The 13,023-nt window shown below is 43.7% G+C and overlaps 1 protein-coding gene across 7 annotated transcripts in view; it reads left to right on the top strand.

The window, feature by feature from the left end:
* mrtfab (myocardin related transcription factor Ab) overlaps positions 1 to 12,911 on the top strand; it is a 43,770-nt gene extending 30,859 nt beyond the window's left edge. For 6 of the 7 annotated variants that reach the window (XM_044013397.1, XM_044013398.1, XM_044013402.1 and 3 more), the window contains 16 exons: positions 1,207 to 1,262; positions 1,886 to 1,961; positions 2,281 to 2,442; positions 2,978 to 3,141; positions 3,262 to 3,411; positions 3,628 to 3,696; positions 4,225 to 4,409; positions 5,375 to 5,546; positions 6,105 to 6,497; positions 6,584 to 7,630; positions 7,762 to 7,968; positions 8,057 to 8,149; positions 8,849 to 8,989; positions 9,134 to 9,226; positions 9,731 to 9,791; positions 10,257 to 12,911. In XM_044013397.1, coding sequence (XP_043869332.1) covers positions 1,207 to 1,262; positions 1,886 to 1,961; positions 2,281 to 2,442; positions 2,978 to 3,141; positions 3,262 to 3,411; positions 3,628 to 3,696; positions 4,225 to 4,409; positions 5,375 to 5,546; positions 6,105 to 6,497; positions 6,584 to 7,630; positions 7,762 to 7,968; positions 8,057 to 8,149; positions 8,849 to 8,989; positions 9,134 to 9,226; positions 9,731 to 9,791; positions 10,257 to 10,834 — 3,647 coding nt within the window. In that variant the 3' untranslated portion in view covers positions 10,835 to 12,911. The remainder of the gene's footprint in view (positions 1 to 1,206; positions 1,263 to 1,885; positions 1,962 to 2,280; positions 2,443 to 2,977; positions 3,142 to 3,261; positions 3,412 to 3,627; positions 3,697 to 4,224; positions 4,410 to 5,374; positions 5,547 to 6,104; positions 6,498 to 6,583; positions 7,631 to 7,761; positions 7,969 to 8,056; positions 8,150 to 8,848; positions 8,990 to 9,133; positions 9,227 to 9,730; positions 9,792 to 10,256) is intronic. The other variant, XM_044013401.1, reaches the window with a different exon arrangement.
* Positions 12,912 to 13,023: the final 112 nt, after the last annotated feature.

Genomic DNA, 13,023 nt, shown 5'->3' with positions numbered 1-13,023 from the left:
ATGACTAAATTTATCGTTATCCATTTTGAAAATAATTAAATTAATAATAATAATAATAATAATAATAATACAAATTCATTTTTTACTAATTACAATAAGTTATTTGATTTTTCAGCTTCTTTTAATATTAATACTTTCTGGTTGGCTCCAAAAAAACAGTTAAAATCATTAAAACTGTGGACAAAACAAGATGAGCATCATCATTCTGAGGTTTGGGAAACACCACAAAAATATTTTTGAACTTTTTTTCCTGACATTATTGTAAATGTTTCAGTTGAGCTTTGAAATGAAAATGAAATTACTGCTATCATTTTTGGTGAATACCGGAGTTTGTTATGATGGTATCGCAAATGGAAAAGTGGTTTGAGTCATCACAAGTTAGGGTTTGGTCATGGTTACCACTCGTGTGGTTCAGTTAGGTACGGCTAATTTTCTCCAAGAGGACTCCACACTTTGTGCTGCAGTGTTAATGTAGGGCATGGTAATAACTAAATAACAGTTTTGATCTATATATTTTATGGCTGCAACGATTATTCAATTATTAAATGAATACTAACTTAATTGATAAATCGATAAATGTGTTTTTCCAATAATTAAAACACGTTTTCTGATTTTTCTGCTTCTTACATCTGAATGTTTTCTGGTTTATTTGCTCCATATATCAAAGAAATAATTGAAACTGAATAGTTTTGTGGACAAAACAAGATGTCATTATTTCCAGTTTGGTAAACTTCAATCAAACACATTTGGCAAATGTTTCACAAGAGTTTGGTGTTTTCTTTATATTAAGAGTTGTAAAACCAAAACTTAATCTACTTATTTTTATCATGATAATTATCAATATTGACTGAATTGGAACTCTCTAGAATTACGTGAATGTGTATCCTCCATGATGATGTTGAAGAAAAGGAACAAAAGGAAAATCCCTGCAGCTCCAAATTTGTTGGTGATGACAGAATTTGTCTTGGACGGCTGGAAAATAACTGTGTTTTATTCTGCTCACTGAGCAGAGTTCGGTTTATTTTATAATAGCACTGCTGACCTTCTCTCCCTGCAGCGACTTCTGCTTTGAATCTGTCTTCCTCTGTAGCTGCAGCTGTTCCCACCATCGGTTGTCACATTGTCACTGACAGGAGGGACCAGTCTGTGTGAGCTGCACTCACCCCTCTCTGACTCTCTGAATCTCATCTCCCCCTCTCTGTGTAGCACTGAAGAGCCCGGCAGCCTTTCATGAACAGCGGAGGAGTCTGGAGCGAGCAAGGGTGAGTGTGGTAATAAGTTTAATGTGCCGTATATCAGCAGTTACCTGCTTACAGGAAGTCGATTGAAAACGTTGCACTCTGTACAAACAATAAAAAACAGCGGCGTTTTCTGCAGCTTCTTATGTGAGGCTCCTAATCAAAACTATGTGAAGTTTAGATTGACAAATAATGAGCAGTTGCAGAAACGTCACCACAAAAATGTCATAACACTGTGGTGATAACTGTGTTGCTGAATCACCCGGGTAGGAAAAACTAAAACATGCAGGACATGTCTTTAGATAAGATTTCTTGTGATAGCAGCGCTAATAATGACCATACTATATAATTATTTGAATACATCACAGGAAGCAGTTGTAAACTATGACCTTTTTCAGGGGAAAAAAGCTTGTACAGATGAGTTTAGTGTGACTTACCCTTACTTACACTTACAATAGCACGACCCTGATTCTCTTGAACCCTAATTACTAGTAAAATCTGTGTTTTTCCTACTATTTCACGTGGAGAAATATCCTCTATAACCACATGCTTGTATGAGTTCAACTCAACGCTGATGGTGCCCTGCGGCTTTTGTGTTGTCTTCCACTCACGATGCCTAACGACTGCCACGTTTTTTTTTCAATCAGACCGAGGACTATCTGAAGAGGAAGATCAGGTGCCGTCCTGAGCGCTCCGAGCTGGTCAGGATGCACATTCTGGAGGGTGAGGATTTACCTGTGAAATTAACTTAAAGACGAAAATGAAAATGTGATTATTCACCTATAAGGAACCATAGAGTAAACAAAACGGAACGGACTGTCTCTATGAGATTAGAGTATGGTTCCTTGTTCATGTTCATATTTGGACTTGGGTCTGAAGTCATCATTTCCTCAGAATGCTACTTTTGAATTACTTTGAAATAAGGTTCGTCTCATGCTGTCCTGTATCTGAATGTTTCCCCCCTGCCTGTGTTGTAGTTCATAATTTAAATTCTCCATCACAGCGACAAAAAGCATTTGTTCCATACGTTTTTTGGCCACAGAAACGTCGGCAGAGCCGTCTCTACAGGCCAAGCAGCTGCAGCTGAAGCGAGCACGACTGGCCGACGACCTCAACGACAAGATCTCCCACAGACCTGGTCCCATCGAGCTGGTCCACAAGAACATCCTATCTGTTACCTGCCTCCAGCAGCACTCACCGGAGGGTAACTACACACACAATCTCCACCTCAGGACATTCAGGCAGTCACACACACATCTCTCTGTCTGTCTGTGGGCAAGGTCAGCAAAGGCAAGAGTCCTTAAATGAATAAGAGATATAAAATGTGACATTACAATGAAAGGAGCGCGTTGCCACCCATCTATTAATTCAAGGAATGTCTGCCTGTCTGTAATCGAACATCTATCCAACACATAACTGTGTTGCATCGCAGTTACTGTGATACCATAAAAACTGAACCACAACTCTGTTGCACAAAATGACACAACAACTATGTTTGGACACAGTGTTGTTTTGAAACTCGGTCGGACGTACAGTACAGTGTTGCATAAGTTCTCTAAAGTTACTCACGGCCGTTTTGCAAACTTCATCACTCTGTTTGAGTGGGATGTACATTGTGTTGACTTGGTCGGGGGTACAGTTGCAGGCGACATTTGCTGATCTAACCAAAGCATTAAAAAAAAGAAAGACGTGAGGCCGTGGTTTCACATGAACCTGATGCCATTTCTGCTCTGTCACAGATTCTCCAAAGGGAGCCGGTGGAGAGAGCTCCTCTCTGGATGAAGACAGCAGTGATGCTCTTTCACCAGACCAGCTGGCCAATCACGACTCTCCCCTGAGTGCCGTCCCTCAGCTGTCTCCCTCTGACGCACTCACCCAGAACGGGGACATTGCTCCCACACAGGTGCATCACAGTGTCAATCGTGTCAATGTCAATCAAGAGAGATTCGCTTTAACTTGAAATAATTAATTAAAACAGTGGCTAAACACAATCACACCATTAACCGTGGTCATTTTCTTTCAGTTCCTTACTCAGCCTACACCACCACCTGCACCGCCTCCACCACCTCCTCCTCCCCAGGTGAATGGCTCAGACTCCCCCTCACCCCCAAAATTAACAAATGGAACGATATTGACTTCAACAAGTTCCCGCTCCTCCTCTGGACACACCAAGGTGCGCAACCCCCTGGCATTTTCTGCTCTTTCCTAAGCCTGATGTCATTTCATGTTGTATATCCTGCACATTTGATGATTTATGAATACATGTGACCCTGATCTCTGTTTGTGGAGCAGCTATAACTGACTAACCTTCCCTCCCTTCCTCCCTCCTTCGTCTCCTCATTCCCTTCCTTCCTCCTCCCTGACCCCGTTTCTCACGTTCTGTCAGCAGACTCAGGCTAAGACGGGTTCAGATCGTCCTCCACACAGACCTAAGAAATCAAAGGACAGCAAACCCAAGGTCAGTGCTTTTTTTGTTACTTTTTTATTTTAAAGCACCAACACAAAACCTCTGACTTATTTTATTTGTTAAAAATATATAAAATATGAATTGAAATGAAATTCATTGTTTTTATGGATGTAGATTGCTTTTTACTAGGTTAATTTGTTAATTTCTTGGTACTGGCACTTGCACATTAGTTCTTAGAAAATCCAGAAGGACAAATATTGAAAGTACCTTCTCAAAAAGGGCTTCTTTTTTTCAGTTCCTGTAGAAGTAGAGAACAAAGTTTTTTTGTTTAAAGTCATAGCTTTTTGACATTTAACACAAAGAGGAGTTGATTTGCATAATTTCCTGCAATCACAGTATCTTCAGTTCACTATAATACATACTTTCGTAACTAGAAATACTAATCTCTCCACGGATCTCTCTTGTGTAACCAAGCACAATGCAGGATGAATGCCTTACTTTGACGACATGAAACTGTTTAGAGGTTATTAAAGGTCGGGATTGTGGTTTTTTGAAACCATCTTTATCAACGGCATGCAGGTGAAGAAGCTGAAGTACCACCAGTACATCCCTCCGGACCAGAAAGCAGACAAGGAGCGTCCGCCACAGATGGACTCGTCCTACGCGAAGCTGCTTCATCAACAGCAGCTCTTCCTGCAGCTGCAGATCATCAGCCAGCAACAGCAGCACTACAACTACCACACTATCCTGCCCGCCCCTCCCAAGTCAGTGTCATGCGTCACGGCCATGTCTGCATGTGTCTGTTTGTGGTGTAGAAGTGAGAATGACCGTGTTCTTGTTACTTGTAGTGTAGGAGTTATTTGCAGAAATCAAATACATATACTACCCATAAGTATGTTTGCTACACTTTTGTGGTAAACACAAAATGGACACTGCGGTAGGAACATGGCCACAGCCACACCCTCGCATGATGTCACCTTATATTCAGACCAAGTCAGATATTAACAATGGCAACACCACTCGTGGCTAAACGGGTCCTGTGGCCCTTTAAAGAGCAGCAGCAGTGAGTGAGTGACGAGCTAACTTTCTGCGACAGCGTACTGTGTCACTTCCTGTTTCACTGGTGTCGAGGTAACACACAAACAACCTCTTTCATTAAGACACTGCAACAGCACTAATGTTGGTGTAAGTGTACAACTGCTTTAAAATTAAATGTATCTGTTTTTTGTGGCCTTGGAATAAGATATTTGCATGTACATTAGCACAGTGACTTTGCTTATTGGAGGCCGTGGCCTTCCACTGTCGTGTTTCTACAGCACATCGTTATTGCTATGTATACTCTTGCCAGCCCGACTATCAGCCAAAGATGTTCTACGTTCAGTGTCTGCAAAAAACAGTGTTCATCGACAAATTATAGAACTTAGCGTAGGCTGTGCACAGACGGATGCAGTGTTTCTCTGCTGTTGTTCCCTCATGACAATGTAAAGGTTTTTTAATTGATGTTGGAAGTTTTCATCACTAATGTTACCTTAAATAAGTCCAAGTTTCCCCTAAGCAGCATGTAACTGGCTTATATTTTAGTGGAAATCGGAAGAGGCACTGCATGCATATACTGCAGTTTTATCATTAGATGTCACTAACTCTTACTCTCTGGAACGTCTAACATCAGTGGCTTGTATCACAGGACGACCGACGCATGTTCACACCTGCTCCTTTTCTCTCTTCTCAGGCCTCCAAACGAGCAGCCCCTCACAACCAGCTCGGGCCCTTCCCCCTCCCACAGCGTTCCTTCAAGCACCATCCCAGCTCCCTCCAGTCAGAGCGCCACTGCCCGTCACAGCCATCCTGCAATGGGAGGAGCTAAACCCAGCACTTTGCCAGCCAACCTGGATGAGTTCAAAGTAAATTTATAGGGAGAACCTCACTCACTCCTGCCAAGAATATTTGTACTACTCTGAAGTTAGCAACTTGATTTAACTGCGTTTTATTGAAGGGGATCAAGAAGTGTGTGTTGCTGGGGCACACTTTTCAAAGATGAGAAACTGTCTTCTTTGAAACCCAAAAAAAAACAAAAAAAACAAAAAACCCACATAATTAGTACATAGAAAAATACTACATAGTTATTCTGTGATCAGACAATGATCTCCTGCAACGTACCTCTGGATCTGGACTCTTGGAGTGAATGATGTAAAAGGTCCAGACTGTAAATGATCAATAATTTGACTTTATGACTTTTTGAACTAGTACTCACTTTTGTGGAATTATTGTCAAAGTTGAGTTGCTAGAGACTTGGAAAAAAAGAGTCCTGTGTACCATTATGGTTAAACTGCTATCATTAATCATGGGACTGTGTGATCCACTTTAAACTAGAAACGTTTAGTCAGATATGAGTTGTTATGTTCTCTCAGTTTCAGTCAATACCTGCTTCATAAGTACCGGTCTGGTTTCTCATCCTCCAGGTTGCCGAGTTGAAACAGGAACTGAAATTACGTGGTCTGACCGTCTCAGGCACCAAGAATGATCTCATTGAGAGACTGCGCAACTACCAGGAGCAAAACGGCGGCACCGCAGCGGCTTCAAAGAATGGCCCTTTTCTGGCCAGCCAGCTGGGTGCTATCTCGGTTGCCAGCACCAGCATACCCTCTTCCACCACAACTACCACACCCGAGCATTCGGGAGAGGGTGGGTTCAGATTAGCATTAGCTTCGCTGGCTCATGCTGTTCCTGGAAGAGTCATGCGGTTTGGCAGCACCAGCTCCAGCCCTCCCATGTCTCCCACACCCTCTGAGAGGTCTTTGGCCGGCATGAGTCCAGATGAGACGAGCTGTAGTGGAGACATGTTTGGAGAGATGGTGAGACCTTTTTGTGAATGATTGTTAAATTTAAAATGTTTCCTTTGAATATTTTAACCCTAACATACGCTTTTATCATCCTATAGGTGAGCTCTCCTCTGACCCAGCTCACCTTGCAACAATCCCCTCAGTCCTCATCAAGCATCTCCCTGCTCTCGCAGCCTCTCACCATGGTGAAAGATGAGATTCGGAGTCCATGCAGTCTGTCCGGGTCTCCATCTGCCTCAGGCCAGCGCCCGGAGCCCCTGACAAGTTTAGCCGTGGACCCAACATCCATGGATAAAGACCAGATGCTCCATGAGAAGGACAAACAGATCGAGGAGTTGACCAGGATGCTAAGGCAGAAGCAGAGGCTGGTGGAGACTCTCAGGTCTCAGCTGGAGCAGGGAAAGATGCCAGGTGCAATACTGGTGAAGAAAGAAGGCAGTGAAAAGAGCAAAACAATGTCAGAAGTTAAACTTGAAACTCTAATAAAAGCCTCAGCCATTCAGCCTCCAACTCTCCCCAATGGTGTTGTGTTGAGGGTGAAGAAGGAGGAAGACTCTGAGGAAGAAATGGAGGGTGTAACGGAGGAAGCCCAGGGAAAGAAGCTGCTCCAGCCAATGCAGTGCTCCCAGGAGACTCTGCTAAGACTGCAGCAGATTCATCGGCTGCAGGTCCAACAAGCAGAGCAGCAGAAACAGCAGCTGCAACAACCCCAACAGCAGCAGAGTCAGGCACAACCGCTTAAGGTGGCAGAGGCTAAAACAAACTTGACGCAAAAGCAACTGCAGCAAAAGAAAGAAGCTCAAGTCCTGCTCCAGCAGCAGCAGCAGCTCCAGCAGCTCATCATACAGCAGACTCAGCAGAAGCAGCTCCAGGCCCAGCAGAAGTTAGCACAGCAGAAACTTGCCCAGCAGAAACTTGCCCAGCAGAAGCTGGTGCAACTGAACCAGCTCAAACAACACCAAGGGCAAGTGCAGCAGAGCCAGCAGAAGAACCAAGTGCAGCTGAAGCAGGTTCAGGTGCAGATCCAGAACCAGACGGTGGCGAGCCCGAAACCCGCAGTGAACCAAATCCAGCAGAGGAGGCAGCTAAAGGCTCATCAGAGGCTGCAGCACAAACAACAGACGACAGCTGTCGCCACACAACAGGTGACCACCCTGCAGTTCTTGAAATTGAGGGGATAAAATATTTTGTGCAGCTAACACTAACTACATGTTATAATTTTGTGGTGTAATAACGCAATTATGAATTGTTATTATATTCAAAATGACGTTTCCAGGTGACGCCAGTCTTCATCAACCAACAAAACAGCACTCAGATCCACACTCAGGCCATTTCATTAGACCTCCTGAAGGCCAACGGCACACCCACGCTGGTCACTGACAGCAACGGCAACCATTACCTGATCGCTCTCACCAATCACACGACAGACGGGCAGAATGGAGTGTCCTCATTGGCCAAAACCAACGGACGCATCACACTGCAGGTACGGTGGATTTTTTCTTTTTTGTGTGATGGACTGAGTTGATTTACCATGAAGTTTAATAAATACCTTTTATCGTCTCTGTTTTCAGAGACTGCAGTCGACTCCAAGTAAACTCCCCAGCGCTGAGAGCCAATCAAAAGAGCAGGCCAAAGCCGAGCCTGTGAGCCAGACAAGCAAAAAGGTACAATCTAGAATATATCACTCGGAGTAAATCTGTTTTTCCACCAAGTGCAGTTCAGCTCGCCACATTTTGGTTTGGAACAGTAAACCCTGACCTTGCCTGCATTTCAACAGCACACTGTAGTCCACAATTGAATACAGCAAAGAAGAACACGACACAGTTCACACACTGACGGCCTCGAATCTTCTCTCTTTTGTGTTTTTTCCCTGTTCCATTCCTGTTGTTGCCAGAAAGTGACAATTCTGTGTCTCTGTGTCTCTCAATCACTGTGCTAGGTTACTTAGCAGAGAGGTGTGAACAATTTGATTTGTTTGATTGAACCTTTGTTTTGGCACCATTCACAACATTTGTGAATGAAAATGTAATTGTATGACAAACAGAACTGCACCGCTTTGTATACTTCAAATTACTCATTATAAAAAATGGATTTTAATTTAGTTTTTAGCATTAAGTTTTGAATTACCTATCCAGTTCCAGGCACTAAATTCTGATGTCTGTATATTTTGTATAAAGTAACATTGAAAAACTGTAGCAGGACAATAACATCTCTCTGCCACAAGGTGTCGCCACTAACCTGGTTTAGTCAAAAACACTGCTGACTAGTGAAACATGAAAAAAGCATCACAATTGAATTTTCCACAAGACTTGCACTTGTCCAAGTCTGAATATGTCTTCTTCTTTTCTTTTCTCTTTACACAGGAACAGAAGGCGGGGCTTCACCTGGACATTAATGGTGTCCAGCAGCCCAGCCCACCGGTCACAGCTCCTCCCATCCTGCAGCCATTCTTCGACGACGTGTTGGAGAGCGAGAGCCAAAGCCAACTTCTCTCCTCACTCAAGGTAATGCCATCATCTCCTCTGAGCCCCGCCTTCCCCGTCACCATGCCAACGCCGCTGCTAAGTGTACGACTTCATTAACTTCTTCTCCCTTTTCCCCCACTCTCTTTTTTTCCATACCATCGCTTCATCCCTCCATCCTGGCAGAGAGAGGAGGTGTGTCCATCTTATGACCGGCACACACTCTTCACACCTCCCTCTCCCAAACTCCACACCTCCTTTCCTACCAAACGCTCCAAAGTATGTCTTCTAGCACGACTTTGTCTCTCCATCCCTTCTTCGCTGTTGTTCTTTCTTCTTACTTTTCCTCTTTATTACATCTTATTTCTTCACACACAAACGCTATCCTCGATATTATCCATGATTTGGGTTTTTTACATCACACTTTTGGGGAGAAGGAAAGAAAGACACCGAACTAATTAACTCCTTATGTATCAGCAAATGAGCACAGCAACAAAAAACTGGTGTATTTCTCTTCTTAAAACAGGACTACATAATTACACTGAACCGTTTTTGCTTTATGATGTTGAGAAGTTTGGACATGTTTGTGTCATTAAAGAAAATCACAGTGAAACAAAGGGTGAACGCTGTGATAACATGTCTTCTACATGCATCCAATGACATAAGAAAATGACAAACTAGGAACAAAATGGGCCTTAAAAACTAAATTGTATGTCTGTGTTGATGAGTTTGTTTTAGTGCACTGTTGTTTGTGTATTAAAAGATGTTCCTCTGTGTTTGCAGGAAAACGGCATGAACAGTCAGCAGATGGACGACCTCTTCGACATCCTGCTGAAGAGCGGAGGTAAATCAGATTTGTCTCTTAAATCTGATCTTTTCAGGCATCTAATTGGATTTGTGTTGTCCAGACATAACCAACATGTTTGATTAAGTTTGTGTAGCCACGTTGAAGACGTGGCTTTCAGAAAGGTTGGCAGGCAAAATGGAGGCGCGTCATTTCTCTAAACAATCTTGCTGTCAATTTGTGGTGCAGAACTCACTCCACCGTCAAAGTGAAATGCGGCAGCCAGAGAGTTCACACTGAGACATATCTGTACAAATCAGATCTGAATCACATTTAAAAACACCTTGTCACCTTGTCAGAACTTCAGTGACTGAGAACTGAGAACTGACTGAGAACCTTCACAGCCAGATTATTTTGTTTGCTGACCCATCAGAAAAATCGGATGTTTCTGGCAGTCTGAAGAAAGCATAAGTAATGAATCCATCTCCAGCACTGATAAGATTTTCTTTCTCTCTCCTCCTGCAGAAATCCCCAGCTTCAAGGCCAACCCTGACCCTTCTCTCGCCCATCTCCACTCAGAACCACCCTCCCCATCTTCTCCCCCATCTCCCCTCCGCCTGTCCCCTCCCACCCAGACACAGCCCATCATTTCCCCTCAGCCCTCAATGGTAGAACCCTGCACAGGCAGTGGACGCCTGGAGGACTTCCTGGAGAGCACTACAGGCAGCCCCCTGCTGGGTGTGGAGCCTGACGGCGCCCTGACACTCATCGACGACCTCCACAGCCAAATGCTGAGTACGCCCAGCATCCTGGACCACTCTTCCTCCCCCATGGACACATCCGACCTGGGCTTCTCCCCTCATTCTACAGGGTTGGACTTTGGCGACCCCACATTGGACAGCATGGACTGGCTGGATATCTCCATGGTGGGAAGTGGAGGGAGCTCAGGCAGTGGAGTAGGGAGAGGAGGTGTGGGAGGAGGCAGTGAAGGAGACGGTGGGACTAGTCTGGCTCCACTGGTGCCGCACACTCCCCCAAGTGTCTTCTCAGCTGATTTTCTGGACAGCACGGACCTGCAGCTCCACTGGGAGTCATGTTTGTAGCTTCGCTCACAGATAGACTCACACTTGCTCACACTGTGTACAGGCTCTGTCTTTATTTTATGCACATACTGAAACCTTCTCTATGCTGTCTCCACCACTGCAGGGGTCACTGGCACATGCAAACACGCGCACACACACATTTTCACACACTTCGCCCTGTCTTTCACTGGCTGTTACTGTATGCGGGATGAGGTGAAATGAGGAAAATCATGATCATGATGAGGACCTCAACTGGTGGGACTGAAGTGGATTCTCTGAATTTGAATTCTGTGGAGATTCATACAGCACACTGTAAAAATCCTCATGTGCTCTAACCTGTATTATAACCAGGTTAAAGGAGTTTCGAGCTTGTTTTGTTATTACTACACAGCCAATGTTAGCATTACAGGTGTTTATTTAGCGGTTTTGCTAAGACTAAGAAGGAAAGAGGTGTTAATATGCTTTTGGAGCAGTGCTACTTCTTCAGGCCAGTGAGGACACCACCGTGTCTTGTCATCAGAATGGGACAAAATGGGAAGGCTAGGCCAGGGCTAGCTGGTTAGCATGCTAACCCATAAGAAAAGTAGTAATAGTATTAGAGGCTAGTTTGCTCTCTACTGATGGAGAAGGCCGTTGATGGTGTAGGAGGGAAGTTCATTAACGGGCACCATTTCTGCTAATTTTAAGGTTTGGCTATGGTACAGTGGCTAACCTTATAATTGGCTCGTTCAAAGGGAACAGCACACTGTAAAATCCTCATGTGTCTTGACCTGAGTTATAACCAGGTTAAAGGAGCTATTTGTTAGTTTTGCTATTGCAATGCTACCAGCATTAGTATTACTGGTGTTTACTTAGCAGTTTTGCCAAGCCCTTAAAGAAAAACAGTGTTAATACGCTGTTGGAGCCAAGCTACTTCTGGTCAAAGAGGATGCTACATTGACTTCACTGGGCCAGCAGGGTCGTGGCTAGCTAACATCACAAAGCAGTGATGGAAATGGTTTGTTTTCCGCTGTTGGGGGCCACTATTGGCAGTGTAGTAGTGAAGTTGGTTGCTAAGCAACATGTTTGCCAATGCTAACGTTTGGCTACATAGCTTTGGCCATCTAATAATTAGCTCCTTAAAAGGGAACCAACAGCACACTCTAAAATCCTCATGTGTCCTGAACTGCATTTATAACCAGGTTAAAGGAGCTATATGCTAGTTTTGCTGTTGCTACATAGCCAACGTTAGCAATACATGTGTTTTCTTAGTAGTTTTCCCTAGGGCTTTGAGAAAAGAGGTTCTAATGTAGCAGACTGGGAGGACAACTGAGGCTAACTAGCTATTTAGCATGCTAAATCCAGCAGAAGAAAATTATTGGTAGAAATGGAGGCTAGTTTGCTTTTCTACTGTTGTAGACAGCAGTGTAGGAGCAAAGTTTGATGCTAAGCAACATTTCTGCTAATGCTAATGTTGGGCTATGTAGCAGTTGCCAAACTTACAATTGGCTCCTTTAAAGGGAAACCAGCAGATCATTGTATTAACATCATTTCAACCCTTGGAAAGCGGTTTGACAGGTACGAGCTTACAAGGGCGTGCTGGTGGCGTTCACCTGTGCTCCTGGAGATGGCGAAGCGTGTGTCAGTGCCTCCGAAAAACTTTGCACTTATGCTGAATCTGATTGGTTTAAAGGGGGGGTGTTTGGGTCAAAAAGAAAAGCCGAATATTAGCACTGTTAGTGGCGAGGCTGAGTCAACACTGTTGTTTGTTGTGTTGCTCAGCTGAGCCGATGAAGTGGTGGTGATGTCACCTCACCATTGTAACTATAACCCTGCCCACACTAGTCAAAAAAAAAAAGAAGAAAAAAAAACAACCGTCATTGGTTGACGGTTGCTGTTCAAATGAACCATATCAGTGGCAACAGTTTGAATTGAAGCCTCATTGGAGGTAGTGTATTATTGGTAACATTATGTATTGCTGTATATGGGGTGTATATTATCAATTGTCCATATGACTATTTTTCTTTTCTGGTTGCTTTAGAGTCGATCTGGCCGGCCGGGGGAACATGGGGGTCAGGACGAGGATTCCAAAATACTTGGACTTCGTCATTTTTTTAAAGAAAGAAAAGTTTAAAAAAAAATAAATAAAAATATTATAAAAACTCTAAGATGAAGTGTTTTGTTTTTCTTCCCTCTCACAGTCACAGCATCATAAATTAAATATATCTTCT

Source organism: Solea senegalensis, linkage group LG18, assembly GCF_019176455.1.
Source record: "Solea senegalensis isolate Sse05_10M linkage group LG18, IFAPA_SoseM_1, whole genome shotgun sequence".
NCBI classification, from domain to species: Eukaryota; Metazoa; Chordata; class Actinopteri; order Pleuronectiformes; family Soleidae; genus Solea; species Solea senegalensis.
This window is presented reverse-complemented; position numbering and strand designations above follow the sequence as displayed.